At 48.9% G+C, this 9,451-nt stretch overlaps 1 protein-coding gene across 4 annotated transcripts in view; it reads left to right on the forward strand.

Moving 5' to 3' along the window:
• MFSD6 (major facilitator superfamily domain containing 6) overlaps positions 1-9,432 on the forward strand; it is a 48,891-nt gene extending 39,459 nt beyond the window's left edge. For 3 of the 4 annotated variants that reach the window (XM_077319476.1, XM_077319477.1, XM_077319479.1), the window contains 2 exons: positions 1,766-2,046; positions 6,596-9,432. In XM_077319476.1, the coding sequence (XP_077175591.1) occupies positions 1,766-2,046; positions 6,596-6,787 (473 nt within the window). In that variant the 3' untranslated portion in view covers positions 6,788-9,432. Of the gene's footprint in view, positions 1-1,765; positions 2,047-6,350; positions 6,370-6,595 lie in introns of all 4 variants that reach the window. The other variant, XM_077319478.1, reaches the window with a different exon arrangement.
• Positions 9,433-9,451: the final 19 nt, after the last annotated feature.

Below are 9,451 nucleotides of genomic sequence, written 5' to 3' on the forward strand. Positions count from 1 at the left end.
AACTTGTCACACCTTGAGAGCTAAACAGGGTCAGGCCTGGTTAGTCTTTGGGTGGGACACCACCAAGGAAGTTAAGAGTTGCCGTGCAGAGGCAGGCCGTGGCAGTCCACCTCTTGAGTGCCTCCTGCAGGGTCGCTGTTAGTTGACTGTGACTTGACAGCACTTTCCACCCCTAATTTGCCCTGACTTGGAGGGCCCAGGCTGGCTTGAGCTCACCAGGGCAGAGTCTGCACTTACTTTCTTTATTCCATTGTCAATCCTGTTGAATTCTGATCGCTTTGAATTCGGGTCTTCCTCTTCACCCCCTCCCCATTGAAACAGGAAAGTCTTCTGCACGTGGTTAGGGAGGCTCAGAAGGGGGGGGCAAGCCTCTTTCTTTCTTTTCTTGAAGGGGGGGGAGAGGAGCCAGGCAGGGAGCCTCTTTCTTTTCTTGGAGGGGAGGGGGAGAGGATCGAAAAAGGCAGAGGAGGGAGGAAAAATCCAGGACCGACAGAAGTTGAGAGAAATTAGGGGCTTCTCCTTTAAGGCAAGCGTGTCACATGACTAGGTGTGGCCTATCAGAGGTTCTCTACCACGGAGCTCTCTTTTCCAAATGGATATTGAGGATTTTCAGCACTCTGAGATATGGCACAATAAAGGTAGAGTCACTCCGAATCAATCCTTCTTGCTGCAGAAGGAAAATTAAAATCGCCCCAAATCCAAACGGAAATCGCATTCTGTGTAGAGGGCAGGGACTGAATCGATCTGGGGCTGGAATAAAAGCTCCGTGCAGTTTACACCCAGGTCTTGGAAGCTAAGTGGGGTCAACCCTGTATAGTCTTTGGGTGGGAGATCGTCAGAGAAGCCCAGAGTTGCCACGCAGGGGCAGCCAATGGCAAACCACTTCTGTTTCGTCTGATGCCTTGAAGAAACCCTGTGGCGTCGCCATTAGTCAACTTGACTTCATGACACTTTACACAGACACATTTAGTCAGAGGACACAAAATGCCCTCTAGTACATTTCTCATTTGCACATTCTAAGGAGTTATCGCAGTGTTAGGGGGGACCTTGTGGATCAACTCAGGCGGGCCATTCTTCCACCAGGTGGGAGCTGCAGCACAGGGTGTGTGCAACAGGCCAATTGTCAATCTCATCCATTTGCAGGGCATTTGCAGGGCAGTGTTGTTGGTTTTGACCTTGAAAATCCCAGCCTGCCCAGATTCTAAGATCACCCGCTCCTTGTCATCTGGCCATAAACTGAGTTAATCTCCTGAGGCCGTCCCCGCATTCCTTAGTTGTTGGCTGTTTTCTCAGGTGGCTTCCTCAGGATAGGGAGGTGGCATCAAGACTCTGGGTTGGATCCAAATAATGTTTATTTATTTATTTTATTAGATTTTTATACCGCCCTTCCCTACGCCTCCATGTTAACCTAGTTGGCTATGCCTCATTGCCAGGCTTAATTCCTTCCCTTTAGGGCAAAAGAAATTCCATCTAAACATCCGGAAGAAGTTCCTGACAGCGGTTCCTCAATGGAACAGGCTTCCTCGGGAGGTGTTGGGTTCTCTATCTTTGGAGATTTTTAAACAGAGGCTAGATAGCCAACTGACGGAGAGGCTGATTCTGTGAAGGCTCAAGGGGGTGGCTGGTGACAGTGGATGAGCGAGAGGGTTGTGAGTATCCTGCATAGTGCAGGGGGTTGGACTAGATGACCCATGAGGTCCCTTCCAACTCTATGATTCTATGATTTTATGATTCGATGGCTGATCTTTTCATTGCTGTTTTTCAGAAAAGACCATGCTGGCCGAAAGGATCCCAGTGCCTTCCAGCCCGGTGCCCATCGCCACGATCGATCTGGTCCAGCAACAGAGCGAAAACATCCTGCCTCGGCCAGAGCCCCGCGTTCCCCCCAAGAAGACCAAGCATCAGGAAGAGCAGGAGGACGTGAACAAACCCGCCTGGGGAGTCAGTTCTTCTCCGTGGGTGACTCTCGCTTACGCCATCTACCAAATCAAGGAGATGGTGCAGCTCTCCAAGAGCAACCTGGCCTTCGAGAGCCAACCTCTGCAGGTAACGCAACCCTTACTGAAGAAAAGCTATTTCTAAGAGCGGGTCCGTCTTCGGAAATGAGAGCAATGGGGTCCGTTATCAGAAGCCTTAAAATTTCAGGACGCTAACACCGCTCCCGACAAATAGAACCTTGCCGATCATTTTTTAAAAAGCTTTAGAGCCACTGAATGAGTTGGTGGAATAGAAAATAGCCAGCGTCGTTTGCGCATCCATGTTATGGCGGCACAGAGTTCTACCGCGATGCTTTTCTGACACGGTCAGACGAGGTGGGCCGGCAAACGTTGTAGTGTACAAAACACACGTTGCAGCAGGGAGCAGTGGTGGGCCGTTCCAGAGCCTTTCAAAGGGTTTGCGTAACTTCAGAGGCGGTCAGCTTGTCAGCAGCTATTGAGGAAACAGCCCTGATCTGTGTTTGGAGGCAGTACAACAGCTTCCAGCTGCAGGGCACAGAATGCCTCCATTAAGAGGGCCTCACCAAACGGACCCATGGTCCAAGGCCATGTATCGTCCTGTGTAGCCTATAAATATATATCATCTAGATAGGGGAGATGGGAGGTACCTTGGGTGCATTCCTTCGATAGTACCTCCCATGCTTATGGCTGATCGCTGATTACAAATCAGCAGGGTTTTAAAAAAATAATAAAACACCAAATATATCTATGTATCTAAACCACTGTAACTCAGGCCTGTCACTTGCGTTGTCCATCTCACATGTCGGTTCCAGTGAATCGGCATCTGCTTGGGGACACTGATGGAGCAGCCGTGTCCCACTTTCACAGTATTTGTGCCACAGGGCAAACGCAGGCCGTGAATGTAATTTTGTCAAGCATCGGCACCCAGGAAGTGCTCTGCCTGCTATTGTGGTCTCTTTGTGTGTGTTTGTACACACTATATGTATGTATAGTTTTACTTTAGAGACAGATGTAAGGCCTGTTTTGTAAAAGTGGGTGTTTGGAAAAGCACCAAAAGGGAGTAAGTAGTCAACATCTTTTGATATTGATGTAGAGACACTTCACAAAATGAATGTATTTTCTGGCATCTGTGTAGGGTTCCCTTTTTTGTGCCTATGGAGGTCTATCTCCGGGTATTTGTGGCTGTTGGCTGGCATTGCCCTTCTGATCAGTGGGAGGAAACTGGGGCTAGGATGGGGGCAAGCATCCTAGGAAGAAAAATTAAAACAAGAATGGTGCCTCATCTACTTTCAGCAAGTTCTGACCATAGAGTTCTTGTCAATTTGTAGCACTACCAGAAAGTGACACAGGTAGCTCTAGGAATTGCCAGGAGCTCTGTGGTCAGAATTTCCTGTTAAATAGACAAGCCCTTGTTTTTTTGACTTAATTTTTCTCTTAGGATGCTGCCCCACCCGTACATCCCTACTGCCAGTTGCCAGGCACTATAAATATATGTAATCTTCTAGATGGGAGGGCAGGAGGGGCCTAAGGTGCATCCCTCCGATAGTACCTCACATGCTTATTGGTAGTTGCAAATCAGTGGGTTAAAAAATGAGCCCCCAGAATAAATCAACAGACCCCTGCAACTCAGACTTGTGACTTGTCTTGTCCATCTTGGGTGTTTGTTCCAGGCACTGACTGTCACCCCCACTTACGTATGCAGGCAGCTAGGATGGTTGGTTGAGGTGTTTGCCAATCACATGGAAAGCATCCATGAAACTTCCACAGAAGCCATTTCAAAAGCCCCCAACGGGTATTCTGCTGCTGCCTGTCTGAAGTTCATTCTCCAGATCATTCTCCTGTGCACTGAGGCCGGAGCCAAAAGCATGTGCAGACCTAGGCCCATTCCGCTCACATTAGTAAATGCACTTTCAATGCACTTTCGAAGCAGATTTTCCTGTTCTGCACAAGAAAATCCAGCTGCAAAACTACACTGAAAGTGCATTATCCTACACATGCGGATTGGGCCCTAAAAAGCTTGGCCTTTTATTACTGCACATCAGTTTTCTGGAGAAAGAAATGTTTCGCACGTAAAAATGAAAGAATTCAGGGGGGCCGGGCTGCTCCTTTAAAGGACCTGTCAGAAATCAGTTGCTTCCACCTGTCTAATGAGCAATTCTGCATTATAAAAAATCAGATCTGAAGAAGCCAGCGTACTGTCTTTGGTCTTGGATCCTGCGCTGATCCATAGCAGCAAGCTTTTTGTAGGTATTCTCTCTATGTGGCCTCTTCTCAAGGGACATCTACTGCCGTGCTTTTGCAAGTATTTGGATTTAAAGCAGATTATTACAATAATTATGCAGTTATTATATTATACATAAATCACACATCAGTCTTTAAAATCTGCTCATTTAATTGGGGGCATCTTAGAATAATTTGAAAGTAATTCCATAGCCCCACAGATCAGTGAATTGTCTGTGGCTTTTTCAGTAATGGCCACAACAATTGACAAGGCTTTACTGTGATATAAAAGACTACCCTCCAGACAAAATCCTAAACCCTCTCCCGAAAGGCTAGAAGTTGAGGACATCCAGTGAAGCTGTTGGGCACTGGGTTCAGGACGACCAAAAGGAAATACTGCTTTACATGGAGAGGGATTAAAATGTAGAATTCACTGCCAGAGGATGCAGGGATGGCCACAGGAATAAACAGCTTTGAAATGGGATTAGATAGATTCATGGAGAAGTGTATCGATGACTGCTAGCCATGGTGACTGAGGGGAACCTCCACATTCAGAGGCACTAATCCTCTGAATTCCAGAACCAGGAGGCAACATCAGGGGAAGACCTCAGCCTCCCTGCCCTTTTGTTGGTCCTCCAGGGGAGCTAGTTGGCCAGTGTGTGAGGCAGGATGCTTGGACTGGATGGACTATTGGTCTGATCCAGCAGGGCTCTTCTGATGTTCTTAGGAAGGCCTCAGCTTCTCTGCCCTGCTGTTGGCCGTCCAGACGAACCGGCTAGTCACTCTTGGAAACAGAATGCTGGACCAGGTGGACTGTCTGCTTCAGGATGGCTGTTTTGGTGTAGTGGTTAGGAGTGCGGACTTGTAATCTGGCACTCTGCGCTCATCCACATGCAGCCAGCTGGGTGACCTTGGGCTCGCCACAGCACTGATAAAGCTGTTCTGACCAAGCAGGAATATCAGGGCTCTCTCAGCCTCACCCATCTCACAGGGTGTCTGTTGTGGGGAGAGGAAAGGGAAGGCGACTGTAAGCTGCTTTGAGCCTCCTTTGGGTAGAGAAAAGCAGCATATAAGAACCAACTCTTCTTCCTCAATAATATCAGGGCTCTCTCAGCCTCTCCTCCCTCACAGAGTGTCTGTTGTGGGGAGAGGAAAGGGAAGGCGACTGTAAGCTGCTTTGAGCCTCCTTTGGGTAGAGAAAAGTGGCATATAAGAACCAACTCTTCTTCTTCTACCTCACAGGGTGTCTGTTGTGGGGAGAGGAAAGGGAAGGCAAATATAAGCCGCTTTGAGCCTCCTTTGGGTAGAGAAAAGCGGCATATAAGAACCAACTCTTCTTCTTCTTCCCCCTACTCATTGAATGTAGTTGTGCACAGGGACAGGTGTCAGGTGTTAGGTGTCAGGTAGCCTACGGGCACCCCATTTGTGAGCCCTGCTTTAAAGCATCGATCTTCTGCATCTCATTGGCATCTCACGGAATTAGTGTCCACGTTTTTACCTTCCGTTGGCTGGCAACATCACAGAGGGAAATCTGAAAAGAACATTGGCCCAATCTAATAGGGGGATGTGAGCACACAGTCTGGCTTCTCTGTAGCTTTCCTTTGCCAAATCCAGGCTCGTTGGCCCATTTCACAGAAATTAAGTGTTATTGTGTTAAAGAATGACGCAGTAATAAGGCTCTGACCTTTTAGGTAACTTGATTCTTTAAATGATAATTGCTACTTCTGAGGACTGGCTTTTACAAAACACGGCCGGGCCCAGAATGTAATATCTCCTCTTCCCCCACCCACGGTGATTGCTGGCTGCCCACTTGAATCTGCCGGTTGCTTAGTATGCCTACTAAAATATTCATAGTTCTCCTCCAGAAATAGCAAACGCGCTGGGATGCGAAGTGTTACACGGGGGGAAGGGGGGTTTGTCAAAGAAATACACGCAGCTACATTCAAAACAGAAAATGGCAGCCTGAAACACATCATAGAATCATAGAATCCCAGAAAAACAGAATCACAGAATCATAGAGTTGGAAGGGACCTCCTGGGTCATCTAGTCCAACCCCCTGCACTATGCAGGACACACACAACCCTATCGCTCATCCACCTCAACAAATATTTTTGTTTCTTTCACATGAAATACAATGAGTTTTTCTCCCTCATGCCGCTTGCGGGAGAGCAGTTAAGAAAAGAGAAAGAAGGTAAGTGGGGTCGCCTTGTTTTCGGACTTGTTACGTGACCTCCGACGGCTGTTTTCCTTTGCGCTTTCATGTTTGTGTGGCTGCCTCGTGCCTGCGTGAGCTGCTTATGAGGAGTCTGCCTGGCTTCCCCCGGAATGGCCGAATTCCTTCGTCCCCCAGGGAAGAAAACCCTCCCCCCGTCACCTAGTCATCACTTGATGTCTTTTCTCTTCTCTTTCTTTTCTAGCAAGCCAACAGTAGCCCTAGGTGTGAGCCAAGCAATCCTTCTGACCAGTCTCTGAATTCGAGAAACAGTGATGCCTCCGGAGACGCTTCGGTGCCTCCAGCCCCCCAGAGCCCCCAGCCTAGCCCCGATTGCCCTGCGCCAGACCCACATCCATCGGACAGTACAGCGCCATCTCCAGGGGGTGAGCACTAAATGGGAATTTGCCGCAAGCCACCCGAGATGCCGACTCCTGCTCCGGAGAGCCTGAACGCACCGTTCCCATCATCGCCACCCGTCACCTGACACGCTTTTAAAATATTCAAGGCTTTTTCTGTGACAAAACCCGACTGGCCTGTTTTCGGGCGGGCTGGAAGCCAGAGAGGTCACTGCGGATGAGTAACCAGCCACTGCGGTTCAATATTTCACTCGACAAATTGGTGACCTGTAGAGAAAGGCCGGCTTGGCCTGTATCCCTGTACCAGAAAGAAGGTCGATCTCAATCCGTTTGACTTTAATTTGTCCTCTACCAAAAAAAAAGGGGGTGTTGGGGGGGGGGTGGAAATTAAAGTTTGCTTTATGTTTCCCCAGAGGAAGGCTGCATGACCGTCACCTCTGGCTTGATAGAGAATGTTCTGTGTTAGTTAAGGGGAAATAAGCTTTCCCCCTCATCTGACTTTTAAGTTTCACAGAGCCAAATACTGATGTTGTTGTTAAAAACTGGAGAAACGACTGAAACATCCGAGAAAAATACTAGCAAATACCTTAAAGGAGGAGCAGGATAGAAATCTGTCTTTCATAAAGACTTCTCGGGAGGCAGACCCAGGTTTTGGCTCCTAAGGCTTCCAGTTAAGCCCACATGGGGAACTCCTCCAGGCCCTGAAGTTACTCGTTTAACCTTCAGTGGCCAGGCCAAGGCCCATCGAGAAGGGCAGTTTCAGAAAGAGGAGAGTGATCATGTAATAATGCATCGCTGTGCATTTCTTCCCTTAGGAGGGTGCTAGCTTAAGGTGGCAGTCTAAGCAGGACGCCAATTGACAAGTGGGGTTCTTTTAGCTGAGGCATTCCCAGGGGAAACAGTAGCCCTGGTCCAGTGAGGGAGGTTCCCCTACACAAAGTCACTGTCTCGGTAAAACAGCTTCCCTGTTTTAACCTGTAGAAGTGATGGCTGGGCAAGACACCTTCTTCCCTGTGTTTTGGACTCTGCTCCTGTGCAAGTGGCCCAACATGGTTTGTCTTTCCGGGGGATAGGGGGCTGTCGAGTCTAGCCCGCACAGGAGGTGTGCTGACTGCACTGGTGGAAGAGAGAGGGGAGTAAGGTCCACTCGGAGGCACCTCGGCCAAATGCAGCTGGAACTCTTCTCTTAGGGGGCCCCCGACGGCTGGCCTCTTGCTGGGGCCTTCCTCCACCCCACGAGGGCCTTCTTCCCACAGAAGAGCCCCTTCCGCAAGGGAAGGTTTCCGACTTCACCAGACAAAGCGGTAGGACACAAGTCAATGCACTGTAATTTTGGGACGCGGGAGAACATTGGGTAATTTTGGGAAGCGTTTCAGTTCACGTTTACCCATAAATAAAGTGCCTGGGTGGCCTAGCCAGTAAGTCCAAGCAAATCCCAGAGGAAGGTGTGGTTAATGTGGAAGTGAGACGGTAAACACAGATATAAGGGGAATGGGCACACTACGTTTGGGGTGTTTACACTTTAGCGTTTTTTTCAGACAATAGGAGGGTTAGCCCCTTGGGGTTTCTCAGAGTTGGGCGATCCTTGGGAGCCAAAGCCAAGCTTGACATGAAAGCCAGGGGTCAGGGGTCATCTAAAGCCAGATAGCCCTTGCAGGGGGGGCCTCTCTGATTCAGTCCTTTTGAGGCCTGCCTCGAAGGAAGAGCGTGTGGAACCAATTCTCAGTGGTCCCCCACCACCAGTGGAGCAAACGGCCGAGGTGGGTCTTAGAATTACCCCTCCCTTTTGCCTGCTCATGACCAGTGGTCCTTCTCGATGCGGTCAAGAAAAGCCACAGCAGCGGAGATGGGCCAGCTCCTTATAAAGCCCAAGCCACTGGTACGTGTTGGTTTGATTTGTAGGCCTCTGCTCTGCAGAGCTGCATACTGCCTTTCTTGATTGTAAACGGCAAGATCCGTAACCCGGATGCCCCCAAGCTGGACGGGAGGGGCGAATAAATAAATCTCCAGGTCCCTCCTGATGCCCCTTGGGGCGTCCTCTTTTCCTAAGCCTTAAGGGAAGGGTGAAGGAACTGAAGCCGAATCCGTCTAGGGCAGGGGTGGGCAAACTGTGGCCCTCCAGATGTCCATGGATTACAATTCCCATGAGCCCCTGCCAGCGAATGCATTTGCTGGCAGGGGGCTCATGGGAATTGTAGTCCATGGACATCTGGAGGGCCGCAGTTTGACTACCCCTGGTCTAGGGAGACCCGAGAGTAGTCACTAGCTGTTTTTTTGCACTTCAGCATAAATGTACTGTACTGTAAATTTCTCATGACTTGTCTTAAGTGTCCTTTCAAAGAAATCAGAAATGTATTTATTCTGTTTATATCTTGGAAGGGGGGGGCGGAATAAGCTAGGACACAAAGAACCAAGCAGTTGGGGGGCTTTAATAAAGGGGGGGTATTTAAAAGAAAAAGCAACTGGTCAGCTAACTTGTGAAGGACACACCAGGCAGAAGCAAAGGCCTGATTGTCGTGAGAGGCCGCAGGGGATACATGTAATGTTTACATTCCTGGATATGTCTTTGGAATCTGTCCTTTCATTCCACACGGGCAGTAGAACTATACACGGGTTTTCATATTTGTGGAATTTGTTTAAAAGGTAGTGACAAAAAAAATTAAAATAAACAAACTTCACTAGCCATGCGTGGGCAAGTCTTT

This window comes from Paroedura picta, chromosome 2 (genome assembly GCF_049243985.1).
Source record: "Paroedura picta isolate Pp20150507F chromosome 2, Ppicta_v3.0, whole genome shotgun sequence".
Taxonomy (NCBI): Eukaryota; Metazoa; Chordata; class Lepidosauria; order Squamata; family Gekkonidae; genus Paroedura; species Paroedura picta.